This window comes from Argiope bruennichi, chromosome X1 (assembly GCF_947563725.1).
Source record: "Argiope bruennichi chromosome X1, qqArgBrue1.1, whole genome shotgun sequence".
Lineage (NCBI taxonomy): Eukaryota > Metazoa > Arthropoda > Arachnida > Araneae > Araneidae > Argiope > Argiope bruennichi.
The window spans coordinates 90,686,939-90,702,393 of record NC_079162.1 but is presented as its reverse complement, the minus strand read 5'-3'; the positions used below and the strand labels follow the sequence as shown (position 1 = coordinate 90,702,393).

Genomic DNA, 15,455 nt, shown 5'->3' with positions numbered 1-15,455 from the left:
AAAATATATTTAAAACCCCTCGTTCAAAAGCCATTTACTCAATGTCCAAATCCTTCTTAGGAATGCTTTTCCTTCCCTTTATTTAATTTCGCATAAAAAATACAAATACGTCTGTCTGGTCTGCAATAAAAAAATTTTTGAAGGTAAGAATAATATATAATCCACATATATCCTGCCTTCTACTTTTCCAAACATTCCAAATCGTTTTTCAATACAGAGAACCTTGGGGAAAATTTCTATATCGCCTCCACCACACACACACACACACACAAAAAAAAAACACCTCCCTCCTTTGGCTGAGAACAGATTAAAAACATTCAGCGGAAAGAATAAGCAAAATAAAAAATAAAGAAGTGTTCCACTCAGAGGAAGTATCAATTGAAAGCTCCTGTTTACCCGTGAGACTGCATCTTTCCCCCCACCCTCATAATGACGTGCGGGGAACTCAAGTTCGGGGAAAACAGAAAGGAAACAACTTAAAATCACCTGACCATATTTTTCTCGCATTGTAATGTTGACATTCATGTGAAAAATATGTGGAGAGACAGCAACGGTTTCTTTTTATTTATTTAGGAGAGGTTGATGTATGAGGATGTATTCCATTTATATTTCTTCATGAGTTTATTAGTTTTTTAACGGTTTTTGTTGATTCATCTAGAGCAACTTTTCTAGAAGGTTTCTTAAATTTAAACCATTGCTGGTCATTTTTCGATTGCAAAATTACTCTATGATTCCAAGTGCACAGACAAGCAGGGTCGGTTTATCAAACAGGCAAATTAAGCAACTGTCTATATAGAGATTCCACAATTAAGAATTTTTTAGGGAGGGGGCAATTTTTATGGCATTTCTAGGAAAGTTTTATTTCGTTCTTTTTTATCTTCTCTCTCTCTCTCTTGTATATAAAAGCATAATTAGAACTTATTCAAATTAAAATTAAGAATCGCTTCAAATTCATAGGATTTTTTTTTAAATTCTTGTTTTCAAATTCGTTTGTGCATCAATATGATTCGCTTTCTTTTTTATTACAATAGGTTGACTGCCAACAAGTGAATTTTGCTGGCGAAATTTGCTATTCTATGGAAGAGCTTTGTTTTCCTTTTGTCCTTTTTGTTTACTTTTTATCAAAATTAATTCATGATTTTTTGCGAAACTAAACCACCCACAGATAGTTGGTTAATGTTTAATAGTTTGGCAAAATGACTAAAAAAATACGTAATCAACGTGAAAATACTTTTTATCAATTTTTATTGGCCATATTTGATTTACATATACAAAAATCTACTGCTTATTAAGTAATAATTATTTACATATAATTGTAATTCAATAAGCAACAAATTTGTTGCTTATAATATTTGTTGCTTGCAATAAAACACCGCTTTCGTATTTATAATTGAAATCGTTTAAAAGCATTTACAAAACAACAACCGCAAATTTTACGGACCTTTTAGATTTTAATTCTAAAATTTATATGCATGAGGAACTGAAACATCCTCTTTTGAAACAGAATGCAAAATTAAATATTTTTTTAATTGAATTTATTATAATATATGTCATTTAAAAGCTCTTTGGATAGAGGTTAAACTAAAATCGATAACAAGAAAGATATTTTTAGAAAGTGAGGAGGGGAAATAAGACCCTAAATCTTGTGTTGCCCAAGAGCCCCTAATGAGCGAAATTTAATCCGGCCTCACGTGTACGAGGCGAAACAGAGCATTAAAGCTTTAATAAATCATGAGAAAGATGAAATTTGAATTAGTCACGTTTAAAGATTTTAGCAAATTGGTTGAAATTAATACGGTTCTCTGAAAATTTTCCTTGTTAATATTGAAGATCCTGACAGAGCCACTCTCTGTGAGCAATGAGCGATCTAAAATTCATTTATTCTCACTTGGGGGTAGGGATATGTAGCCCAAAAGGCCTTAATTTGAACTCGTTTTCCCCCCAACACGATCATATTTAAGATCCAAAAATGTTCCAAAAATTGATTCTTAAAGATATATGTTTTACATACTTATTTGTTCCTCACTCTTACACCAAATCAAATAATTTGCTTTTGAATTTTTTGGTATATTCTTTGTAAACCAGGTCGTTAGTATTAAATATCGCTATTCAGACATTGCAGTAAAAATAAATAAATAAATACAAGAATATCAAACCACTGTGGTATTCATTTCATAACATTTCGGACATAGATTTGAAGTTAAGAAGCGTCAAAAATAACTAATAGAGTAGAACTGGCAAATATTTTAAATACAAATATAATCCAATAATCGTCAAATAATTACAGTCGTGTTGTATATTAATAACGAATTATAAGTGTTACAGAAGTGAATATAGATACTATCAATTGTCATAAGCGCCACACTTGAATGCAATAAATGCCTGTAAGGTAAAGAGTTGCAAGGTAAAAAAAAATGCCCATATTTACCAATTTTTTTTCTTTTAAATTTCTTTATTTTTTTGCCTTATTTATTTCCCCGTATTCTGAAATTTATGCCAACGAGATTTTTTGTTCTAATGACAAATCCCCCCTCTCTTCTAAAGTGATTCGAAGAGGAGTACTCGAATTTTAATTGCTTTGTGTGTTAAGGACAATGCATGAAATTTTGTAGACTGTCCAGACAAAATATAAATTTTGTTTCCAAAGTATTATATACAGCACCCAAGATTTAGATAAGACAGAAAACATTTTTCATCCAAAAAAGGAAAAAGAGATTTTTATTGAGATATGTTATAAAAAAATATATGCTCTAAAAAATACGATTCGGTGTTGAGCAGTTTGTTGGTAAAATGCTTACTGGAATAGTGTTTTGAATCGCACTTAATTGCTCTTTCCGTACAAAAATGCGCAATATTTCAGCACTATTGAAACAAAAAGGATATTTTATTCATTGTTTAGGAATATTATAGAATGCCTGAATATCATTTATAATCAGTAACTCCTATAGAAAAAAAAGAAATACCTGAAAAAACAATTTTTGAGTGCGTATTACTTTTGCAACAGTTTTCACGAAGTAATTCTTAAGGGAAACATTCACCAAAATTTAACTTCAAAAATCTGATAGGGCAAATCTTTTCTTAGGGCTGAATTAAGTCCCGTAGGAGTCCTCAGGCATAGTAAATTTCTGGGTCTCCTTTCTCCTTTTTAACTATGAAAGTCAGCTAAATTTTAATTTAACTTCCATGTGAGAAGTTTTTAAGAAGAAAATATTATGACCAACTGAAATAACAAAACATTTATTTATGGTTTAGCTTAAAGAGAAATTTTTTCGAAACCTTGTGCATGAAAATTGTAAAATAAAGGTTTTAAAGAAATTTTAAATAAAATGAAAAAACATATAGAAAATAAGTATTTTTAATATAATTATATAAATATTGAAATATAAATTTCGCAGGGGTTGTTGGTTTGTAGGTAAATCAATTAACCGCAGAAAAAAAGAATAAGAAAAGAAAGCACTGATAAATAATTTTGAAAATGTGAAAAAAAAAACCCTCAAGAATAATATCCTGGAATTTAAATAAATTCGAGAACATAGCTCTAGTAAATCAAATGAAAATACAAATTTAAATTATCCTGAAAATATCTAAAAAAATTCTAGAAATTTTGAAGCTCCTAAAATCGCGGGATTGTGGTGGAGACTTACTTTCCCTAATTAATAATCTTGTCCTTTTCTTTCTTCATTCTTTTTGCTAAAGTTGCAAATTTGTGGGGTTAAAAAATAATTTTCCAGAATTTTATTTTCGTTTCTACTTTTCAAATCAAGTTAATATTTAATTGCAAGTATTAAATAAATTTATGATCTTTCCAGCAATTGTAACTTTTATATAGATACATATTATTATTCCTTGAGCAACTCATATTATCTTTTTTAACATTTGAAGGTTATTTCTACAGATTAAAGACATCTTCATAAATCTCTTTTTTTTTTTTTTTTTTGAAAAAGATGGTCAATTAAAGGCTATCAATGGATATATTTTAGAGTAGGCTTTGCTGCACAAGATTAACAGGTACTTTATTGGAAAGAAGCTTTTAAGATATATTGATTAAAATAACTTTTATAAAAATCTACAAAAATATTTTTGGGGAAAAGATAAGGATATAAGTATACATTCAATATAAAATCCCACTTACCAAACTGCTTTGCACGTGTTCTGCAGCAGGACCTTATCAAAAGAAGCTTTTAAAATGTTCCTATTAACGTTATCTGCAAAAAAATTCTTTTAAAAGTATCGAGCAGTTCAATAAATTGATATATATATTTTTATTCTACACTAATGAAAATGCAAAGCAAACTACTCTGCATATTTTTTTTTTCTTTTTATTTGTTTCTGAAGTTTATAAGAAGGCTGTTTCTGTTTATCGAATACGGCGTTAGAAATGTCATTTTAGAAATTATGGCGATGAATTTAAAATCAGGTTGATCATTTGATTGTTCATCCTAGATAAAACGCCTATTCAGGATTGAATCGTTAAATACTTCAATACTGATTTTTTCAGTATAGCACAGTAGAAAACAAAGTAAACTATTTTACGTAAATTTACTGCTGCGAAATACGGTAATGATAATGTTCTTACCCCTTATCAAAAAATGCTTTTAAAATAACATTTTAAAAACCTTTAGGATTTAAAAGTTGAATAATCATTTGTTGTCTCAGTCTTATACCCATTAATTTATGAGAACAACTTTATAAAGATTAAAAGATCTATATTTAATCTATGCAATTTTAGTGGGCTATAATTTAGAAAAGGAAGCATTGAGTAAAGTAATGAATAGAATTACCTGAAAACAATAATAATAAAAATCAAGATAAATAAATTTTGTTGATCAAGAAAGCATTAAGTAAGCAAAATGTGAAAAATTCTTTTCGCTGTTATTTAATTTCCTTTTTATGAAAAAGGATTCCAATTTTTAAAGAAACATTTCGCAAGGTAATTTAAAAGGAAACATCGTTTGGTGAAAAAGGATTCCAATTTTTAAAGAAACATTTCGCAAGGTAATTAATTAGAAAGGAAACATCGCCATCTACTCTGTCCTTTTGGTAAAAGTTAAATTATAATTGGGTAAAAGTTACTTCCCATCCTTACAACTTCATTTCTATTCTGAGAACACAGCTCATTAGTAACAACTTTAGTTCCCCGGTTGCGCAATAAATAGGAGCGAAAAAAATATTTTTATACCTTTTCCCGGTGACAGTTTTGAAATTGCCATCGCGCCGACAAAATTATCTATTTTTATTATTCTCCGAATAAGAAAAACCTGCTACCGAATAAAAGCATTTTATATGAATTTTTCATTCAGCAATAATTCTAATAGTACTTCTTAGGGAGACACTTTCTTTTTCAATATAGAAATTTTTCTTGGTCCTTTTTCTGTCCGAGTATTATTGAAATAATCCCAAAATTGGAAAATCAAAACTAAAATAAACTTAACAGTTTTTCAATATCTTTTATTAGAGATCCAAAAAGCAGAGTTTTTTTTATTCCAATTATTTTCTGAGTTTTAAATTATAACTACTCGCAACAGCTGTTCACCGACCATATTAATAAAGTTAGTCATATTTACATATTTTCATGAATTACATCTTATCACAGCAAAAAGAAAGTCAATTTATACTTACACAATAAACATAGAACATTCTAATTGGTTAGCTATGCTTGCAAAATTGCGAATAAAATCAGTAAAGCCGATCCAGTTGTTGACGCTGAGAGCTCTGCCAAAGGTCTGTTTTTGAAATGTCTCGGAAATGAAAGGTGGCGATAATTGATGGAGCATCTAGGGTTCAAAAGCTGTTATAAGAAATAAAAATTGGAGAAATCGGTATAGTAATTGTGACTAGGAGATTCAGTCAAATTCAATTCCCCTATTAAAGAATACACAATGTGATAGTGTTTTTGAGATTTCTTTCCTATTTCACCATTTCTGATATCTACTGCATGGCAAAAAAAGAAAAGAAAAAAAAAGGGGGGGATAAGAAACATTATTGAAATGAGGATAAAAAAAATATGTTTGATAAATTAAAAATGAGACAATAGAAAAAAAAAATTAAATAATACACAAAAGTTTCCTTCATGTTGATTATTTAAAATTCAAAATTCGTTGCAAGAAGGGTAAAATTCTATAAAAATTGCATGTTTAATACTGTTTCAGAAGACTAGATGCAATATATATATATATATATATATATATATATATATATATATATATATATATATATATATATATATATATATATATATATATATATATATATATATATATATATATATATATATATATATATATATATATATATATATATAAAGCCGGTTCTGACTTTAAGACAACGAATAGATAAATTAGCTCCCAGGAGGGAGTTTAATGTGCCAAAAAATTTAACTTTAATTTTAGACAATCTTTTTTATTTCTTCAAATTAACGAAATTCGCTTATCTGTATAAACGTCATCAGTTTGCAGAAATATAAAGGCTTAGCAAATGAAAAAAATTACAAGCAATTCATTTGCAGACCTGATATTTCTTGAATCCTTTGAAAGTCAAAGATTCCCGTGCGATCCCTAATTTTGAAAAATGAGTTACCTATTTAAATTCATACTCATCATCTGACCAAAATTTAAGGCTATGAAGACCTTCGCAAATCATTTAGAAATGAACTTATAATCAATCAAGGATTTTTTCATGTGTATTTAGCAATGTATGCAATTTTCAAATATTAAACTACATATTTAAATTTGTATAGTTTATTTTATCTAATAAAATTCAATGATATAACAGACTTTAAGCTCATGAAGATGTTCCCCACATGGTACACAAAAAGTAAATCAGTGATTCAACTTTGTTTTGTTTTCTTTTAATATTAATTTTTTCATTAATGCAGTGGATTTTTACCTCAAACTGGAGACTCAAATGTCAAAGTGATACTTGAAGAATAAGTCTGACAATCAGTCATAAACAAATAGTCTTCGTTATATCAAACTATCGTAAGTCAAAAATTATACACAGCAAATCAATCGACATTTTGTCGCAATTGCTGGAACCTCCAATGAGCATACTGCATTTTGCGACGAATAATCACATATCACACACAATTTTAGAGCACATTTAACTAGCCCACATGCATGCTTCGCACCAATAAAATGTTTTGGCAAATTTGACGTATGACATTTTGATTTCACAATGACGAAATATAAAAGAATCTTTAAAATAAAAAGCCTAAACTATTAAAGCAGAACTTAAGTCTGATTAATTGAAACTCAGCTTATCAAATACGGGTAACGATTAAAGAATTTTAATTCGGCTTTCTTAAAGACAAATAACTTTGGAACATGAAAACACAAATATTTTCGCAGACATATCTTTCCGTTTCCTATTGGGGGCCTCTATTTACCACTTGAGACATCTAGAGAGTTATGGTTCAATTAAGGGGTTAATGAGCTTAAAGAGCAGTCCGTCTGTCCGTTTGTTATTTTTGTTATCAAAAGCACGTGTCGAAGTGATGAGATCTGCTGATGGCAACCCTTAAGCAACTACATGACGCGACTTCTGTTAAATAATTCTTTCAGGTGGCTATTATTCATTGTTTACATACTAGAAGTCGCATGATGTCCGTTTAACTTTTAATTTTTGATTTTCTGTTTTCTTTACATATCACCAATGTTACGTTTAATCCAGAAAAGGAGATACATTTGAAAATTTACAAAGAAAATCACGAACCATTGGTCATCAGAAATTTCAGAATACATATCTATTATTTATAGTTAAGAACAACTAAAATAATTTTATGAAGATTTTACATTTTTAGCTAAACTGAATTACAATTTAAAAATCCTAAGATATCAAAAAATTTCCAAATTGATGCTGGCACGTTTAATAGTGATAGCTTGAATAAGGCTTATAGTAGCAAGCTATTTTACAAAAGAACATGGAGATCACAACTACAGGGAAATATTTGCTGAGAATTAAGAAGTAAAAGAAGCGGATATGCTTTATGAAGTCTGATAATCATATTTAATGAAACACTTAATTCACAATGGCACAAAATAGTTATACTAATAACAGTATTAGAAAAAATCGTAAGTAGCATAACAGAAGCAATGGCAAATAGAAGACAATGCAAAGGATATTTATGCATTTTTAGAAATGACTTCGAAAAAGAATTTTAAAAAAGCAAATGTTTTTGAATAAAAATTTTTCGCAACAGCTAATTATTTGAAATGAGAAATACCGTCTACTACTTTTAAATTGATTCCTTTTGCAAAGTGTCACATGTAAACAATCTGTGGATCGAAGGATATGTTTCTGCGTTTTCAAAATCTTAAGAAATACACTGTATTAAAATTTCTAAGAACAAACTGACGATCTCTGGAATGTAGTACAAGAGGAATAGAAATCAATATTCCTAGAAATTTGGAAAATTTGTGAAAAGTCCTTCTATCATGGAAATTACGATGCAGATTTATAATTCAGAAAAAATAAAACAACTTTAAAAAATAGTCTTTATATTTTAAATATTACTTAAACGACTCTGAAATCGATCTAAAAATGTGTAAACACCCCCAGAATATATATATATATATATATATATATATATATATATATATATATATATATATATATATATATATATATATATATATATATATATATATATATATATATATATATTGATGTTTTATTCTGTCCGAAGGGTTCACACTCAATTGTTGTGTTTTGCAAATTTGTATTCCCTTCATCCTGTTGCCATTTTATATGGTGCATCTGTTTCTTTTACTTAATTTACCAAAGAAGAGGCCTCTAGAGCGGCTCGCCCTATGCATTTTCGATCGAAATATTGTTCGAAAATATTGTTTTGTAAAAATGCCCTGTTTCTGTGCACCTGACCTTTGTCTCATGATTTTAGAATCATGCTGTATTTGCGATGTTCTATCTTTTAATTTAAGGGCGTTTCAATAAAATAATAAAAATAATTTTTAAAAATTCTATAGCTTTTTAGCTATAGAAACAGCTATTGATTTTTTTCTATTCAACAAAATGAAAAAATCTCATTTTGATTGATTGGATAATTGAGAAAGCTTGCATAAAAAAGTGCCGTTTTTATTTGTGGACAAGTATTTATATCCAATGGCATTTGGCAATACATAATTAAAGAGAAAGCGAAGACGAGTGTGTGTGTTGTTTACTATTTCCCTATATAAAGTAGTCTTTTAATTGATAGGCAGATGAAGGTTGTTTGGTGGCCTTATGGTGCAAGAGCACATGTATAGCTCTGCCACTCCGAACGTAACAATATTTTTTTTTCAGTCTGTTTTCATACAGATTTAGAGATTCAGAATATTTTTTTTCATAAAGAATATCTTCAAAACACATTCGCTTGCGGTCAATAAAACTAGGAATAGAAAAATCATCGAATGGGTACAGGTTTTTACGAGAAGACCTCGTTTTTTATTTAATATTACATGATCGCTTGTAAAGCTATCTCAGCACTCTTACTTCTGAGCGATAATAAAGCTACACTGGTGTAAAAGGAAGCACTGATCTGATAAATAAGCGATATAAGATTCTTCTAAAATAGTTTACCCTTAAAAATTTTCCGTATTTAGGGAGATTGGAGATTCTTATTTATTGTTTTATAATAGATTACTTATAAATTTTGGATTTCGTACAGATAAGCAATTAAGAGTCGATTCATTTGAATTCTTCAGCTAAAAGCCTGTCTTTATTTATTTAACACAATTTGCTGTTGCGGGAGAATGCAAAATTTTAAACTGATTTTACATTTCAACTTCCTTTAGACACAAGATTGGATAAAACTAGGATCTTAAAAAAGCCCAAATATATTGCAAAATGTCGTAATTTTAGTTAGTTTCCATTTTAAAAAAATATTTTTCCTTGTTTATTAAAATAAAGAAATAAATATATTTTATTTTAAACTCTGCATGAGATCTTTACATCAAACTCTTTTCTTCTTTAGCTAATCATTTGTAGATAGCAATTTCTACACCAGAATATAATTCTGACATTTAATTACAAGTAATACATACTATTTTAATCAACCTTGAAAACTAATATAAGGAATGACATTATTCGCAAATATATGAATTTAATTCAATTAATTTCATTTGAGCTTGCGAAAAACATGCATATTTTCTCAAATTTAAAAATACAAATTCACAACAAATTATTCATTATTTCTCATAAGTCTTAAAATGTGTCGCATAAATTCAGAAAGAATAATTTCCATCCGATGTTTAGCTAAAGATCAAAAGGCAGTGTGAGATGGATAATACGTATATTTTTAAAACAACACAAGCTAGATTTTGAAAAGAAGGACAGGTGTGTGAGTTAGAATATTCTATCCCATCATTCATAGCATTAGCATTTTAATCGGCCATGTACAGTTATGAATCTTAGAACAGTATATTTTTTTAATGATTTTTTTATAAGGAGTGATTTTTTATAAAGTTCTTCAGAAACTGTTGAAAGGATTGGAGGTGCGATGTTACGAAATTCAGTGGAAGGTAAATGCATATACAAGAATGGATGTAATATTTATACATGTGATTTTTCGTTTGTGAATATCATACAATGATATGTACAAATTCAATCATACAATGATACATACAATGGCATGTACATATCATACAATGATATGTAATCATGAATGTTTATCAGTCAGTCTCCTCTGCCCTAAAACTAAAGGATTTGCGATTATTTCAAAAACCTCGTATTTCTATGTTTCAAACTGTACATCTGTTTTTCTTTTCAATAACCTTACAAAATATTTGAAACGAAAAACAGATTTACAGGTTTTCAATTAATAATTATTTCAAAAACCTCGTATTGCTATGTTTCACACTGTACATCTGTTTTTCTTTTCAATAACCTTACAAAATATTTGAAACGAAAAACAGATTTACAGGTTTTCAGGTTTTCAATTAATAATTATTTCAAAAACTACGTATTGCTATGTTTCACACTGTACATCTGTTTTTCTTTTCAATGACCTTACAAAATATTTGAAAGGAAAAACAGATTTACAGGTTTTAAATTAAAAATATTCTACTAAATGATGCAATTAAATAGAACTAAATAGATGAATACTTATAGATTACAAAATAGTCTAATGAAATACATTAATATTAAGTGAACTAGTAAAGTTGATTTTAATTTTAAAATTAGTAATCACATTTAATAATTAGGAAGAAAGTAAACATGATATGTAAGACTGAAATCTCTTTAGTCTAAAATATATGACTTACAATGATCTAAGGAAAATCAAGTTTATTGAATGAGACTAGAAAAATAAACAAATGCTTAATTTTAAACACTTGTTTTATGTACTTACTACTTTATACTTTTCTAAAGATGAGTTTGAAAACATCTTCATGTAAGAAAATTAAGGTAATGGAATTTAATTTCATATTTAGAAAAGACTGGGAGAGAAAAAATAAAATTTCTTCAAAAAAGTTAAACTATTCAAAATTTTGATTCCCCCCGCTCCCTTTTTTTTAAGTGAGATAAGCTCGAAGCGTACGCTTCTGTTATTGAACAAATCAACTGAATGTGTACAGTTTTAGCATTATGTTTTTAAAATATTTTCCCCTACTCTTTTATCTCCACCTGTTCTTAAATTACATTATCAAAACGGGTTTTAGAACAGACGAGTTTTTGTAACAGATTTCCAGAAAGAAATATTTTATTTATTTATTGTACTATATTGTTATTTTAGAACAATCTCAAAATCGATGATTTTATCAGTTCTGTTAGTGATCTGCATTTAACCATTTTGCGTCAGTAGAAGTAAATACACATGCCAACATATTGGTATTTTCAACATTTTTCTCACCTACTCCAATTTGTAAATGGAAATCAGTACTATATAATATCGTTTGCAAATACTGATGTGTTGAAAATGAGGAAGATCAGAAGATTTTGTTTATGCTGTCGCAATAGTTGATGAATGTTTTTCAATAGTCAGAAAAATACATTATGAAAAGAAAACAGCAAAAGTACACACCGCAAAGAATTGTTTTTCTTTACAGTATCTATAAAATATTAAAAGAAAATTAGATGATAAAATTATATTTATTGTTCCCTGAAGAATAACCACGAAATTGCTTTTATGAAACAATTAAATTTAAAATATATATATATATCACTTTATTTGAAAATGGGAAAATAATCAATCTTTGTATCCATAGCATTGCATTTCTTGCGGGCATGATTTCATTTTCTTGAATATGAAATATACGAGGAACATGGTCAAAAGTTGTATTCGCCGAAACAATTCGACCTTTAATTCTGATAAATCTGTACATTTTAGACATTCTCGAGACAGAGAAGTATTTTTGAAATTACGTTTGTATCTATAAGCTAGACATGCGAAATTTGGTATGTGTTTTTTTATCAAAATTGTACACAATTTTTTCAATCATCTACACTTGTTATTACAAAAGTACTGCTAAAAAACTTCAATCACCTATTAAAAAGAAGAGTTTGATCACAGAAAAACAAAAACGAAGAAAACTTTTTTCTTCTAATACAACAAGCTTGCAACTGCATCAATCAAAAGCATTTTCATATTAATTTGTATTCTTTTTGTCATTCTGCGGATTATCCAGGGCTGCCGCACCACCCATTTCCGTTGAAATTTAACTTGGAAATTTACTAATAGTATCAAATCAAAGGAAATCTATTTGTCTGCCCGTCCGTGCTCATGTGGAAATAATAATTCGAAAACCAATAAGCTAGATGGATGAAATTTGTAATATGATATTACTTATAGAATTAGGATCTGTATCAAAATTTGGACCACTCCGTCACTTGTTTGACTGCTTATGTGCTATGTCTGTTCATGTGTATGTGAAAACGATAGCCTAAAAACACAAAATAGGTAAATAAATTCTGGTGTACAGTTTCGACACCAAAATTGTAGATTTGCTTGTACATGATTTGTATCCACTCCAATGGTTAGTTTTAATTCGCCATGTGAAATTTTACACTGTCCTGACAAACTTTTTAGAATCCAAACTTTATAAAAACTGTAAAATATCGATAATTTATGAATTAAATTTAAGCACTGATTCCATCTTTAGTTATAGTGACGTTGCATGAATAAATGATAGGGGAATACAACCTTTTTGTCGCTTTCTTCGACATACAAAATGGTATATAATAGTTCACCTCCGTCTGTAACGCTGGGTGGAGCTTAAAAATATCCCCGTCTTTTTTATTATTATCGTATGCGCAAACACCAACTTCTGTTTCGGCGTTAAGCGACTCAGCGATTTTTATTTATTTATTTACTTTTAAATGTTTAAAGTGACTGATTTATCGGTAAGAGAATAAAGATGAATAAATAACAGATATGGTGATGAATAAAATTAATGAATAATGGTTAAGATGAATAAATAATAGTTATGATGATTCGTCATATTCTCCCTTCAAGGACCAAATTGAAGATTATTGCTAGTACTTTCTTTCGGCATTTAAAATTTTTTTTGTATTTGACAATGCATTTTTTTTTTCTGTTAATGAATCATTATTTATATAAATCTGATTTTAGTTAGCAATTTTGATGTGAGTGTGTGAACATTATGGATAAAGAAGAACCCCCCTGCAAGGAAACAAAATTTCTAATGTTATTTTATAGTCACATCTAAAGCGTATTACAAATAATAATTTTTTGTTTATTTCTCAAGAGCTCGGGCATTGTGCATGAAATTTTCTATTACAACTTTCGATAGCTAATCTAGGACAATCAGATCTGAGATATATAACAAGATAAGAGACCATCTAGACGGCTGCGTCTGTTAATAGCATGATAAAGTATAATAAATGCTATTTTGCGTTTGCGGAGCCACCTAAGGGCATCTGTGCCTTTATAACACTCATCAAATATAATATATAACCACTTGAACGCTAAATGGAGTTTTCACACTCAAATGTGAGTAATCATTCAAATAATTATTTTTCAAAGTTCAAGGAGTCTTTCTCTTGGCTTAACTCCTTGTTGATTGGAAACATTTGAAGTATTTTTCGAATTACCCTATTATCATTACTCATCTCGAGTCCATGGCTTACAACCAGTTTGAGATATAATTAGCATATTAATACATGACTATAATATGCTTTCACTTTCTGGTTTTGCGATAAATAGGCAGACCATTGACAGGACATCCATTATCCATTTTCGTCTTCTTTTTAAGCATGCATCTGATTCATACGCAGTTGATAATGTATTCATTTCAATGAAAGTTATTTGGTAAAACTTTAACTATGTAGATGTCCTGAATTAACAGAAACAATCCATATATTTTTTTTATTCCCTGATTGAAAAAGTGTCCTGTATTTATTCTCAATATGAATAAAGTGCCTTTTTTGTCCTATATATATAAACAAAATTTTTAGCAGTTACGTGGCCAAAAAGAATACACTTTTGAATTTTTATAACTTCGCTTTATTCCATCTCGGGGAGGGGGCATAATTTATGTACAAGAAGCGATGAAGAAACTGATGCCCGTTCACAAGCAATATAAGAGCAGAAGAAACAGAAACTTTTCCCTTATCATTTTACTATGAGATTTTAATAGGGATTTCTTTATCACGTGTATTCTTTGCCACGTGTAGTCTTAGGAAAGGGAAATCAGATGCCTTTTAAAAGAATATTGTAAACATTACAGATTTTTATCTCTTCACTCGAAACGTGAGAACTTGCTGCTTAAAGCAGTTTTACTGAGCTCGTGTAGCATTAATTAAATAAAGAAAAGTGGAATTGGATCAGGAAATAAGAGACGATTTTAGAATGAAGTTAATATGGACTAAATTAAAATAAAAATTAGATAATTAATTAAGATTTAAATTAGATTAAGAGATATAATGACATATATATTTATATATATTTTCTTCTATTTGAAGCGGGGAATGAAAAAACTCTACAGTCCTTCAAGAATTCAACTTCGAAATTTTAATGAAACTCAACGTTTCAGAACTCCTTAAGCCAGGAAAAGTTATTTTTGGAATTATGTCTATCTGCCGTTTCTTCGTCCGTGAACAGGATACCTCAAAAACGTCTTGAACTAGAACGTTTAATTTGTAGATTTCTGTCAAATTTTTGGACGATATCCTTTTCTGAGAAGTCTGTTCTATTTGTCTGTCCGCGTGAATGAGAACACAATAACTAAAAAACACTAAAAAACTAAATGGATACAATTTAGTACATAGTTGTACATAAATGTTTATTAAAATTTGAACCAAATCTATCAATGGTTAAAGTTTTGTATATTCTTGTTTATAAGAACATTATTGTTGAATAACGCAATGACTTAGATAAATAAATTTTAAAATGCAGTCTTTTACTAAAAACTGCAAATTTGTATTAAATTTTAGATCCAAATTGTTGAAGGGAAGGCATCCCAAATGCACTCTCATTCACGACACAAAATGTCCCATATTGTGTG

At 28.8% G+C, this 15,455-nt stretch overlaps 1 protein-coding gene across 1 annotated transcript in view; it reads right to left on the bottom strand.

Annotated features, from left to right (window-relative positions):
• LOC129959317 (uncharacterized) overlaps window positions 1-11,441 on the bottom strand; it is a 57,918-nt gene extending 46,477 nt beyond the window's left edge. Inside the window, exons 1-3 of the mRNA XM_056072136.1 lie at window positions 11,342-11,441; window positions 5,620-5,774; window positions 4,133-4,164 (exon numbers count right to left, since the gene is read on the bottom strand). Coding sequence (XP_055928111.1) covers window positions 4,133-4,164; window positions 5,620-5,774; window positions 11,342-11,383 — 229 coding nt within the window. The 5' untranslated portion in view covers window positions 11,384-11,441. The remainder of the gene's footprint in view (window positions 1-4,132; window positions 4,165-5,619; window positions 5,775-11,341) is intronic.
• Window positions 11,442-15,455: the final 4,014 nt, after the last annotated feature.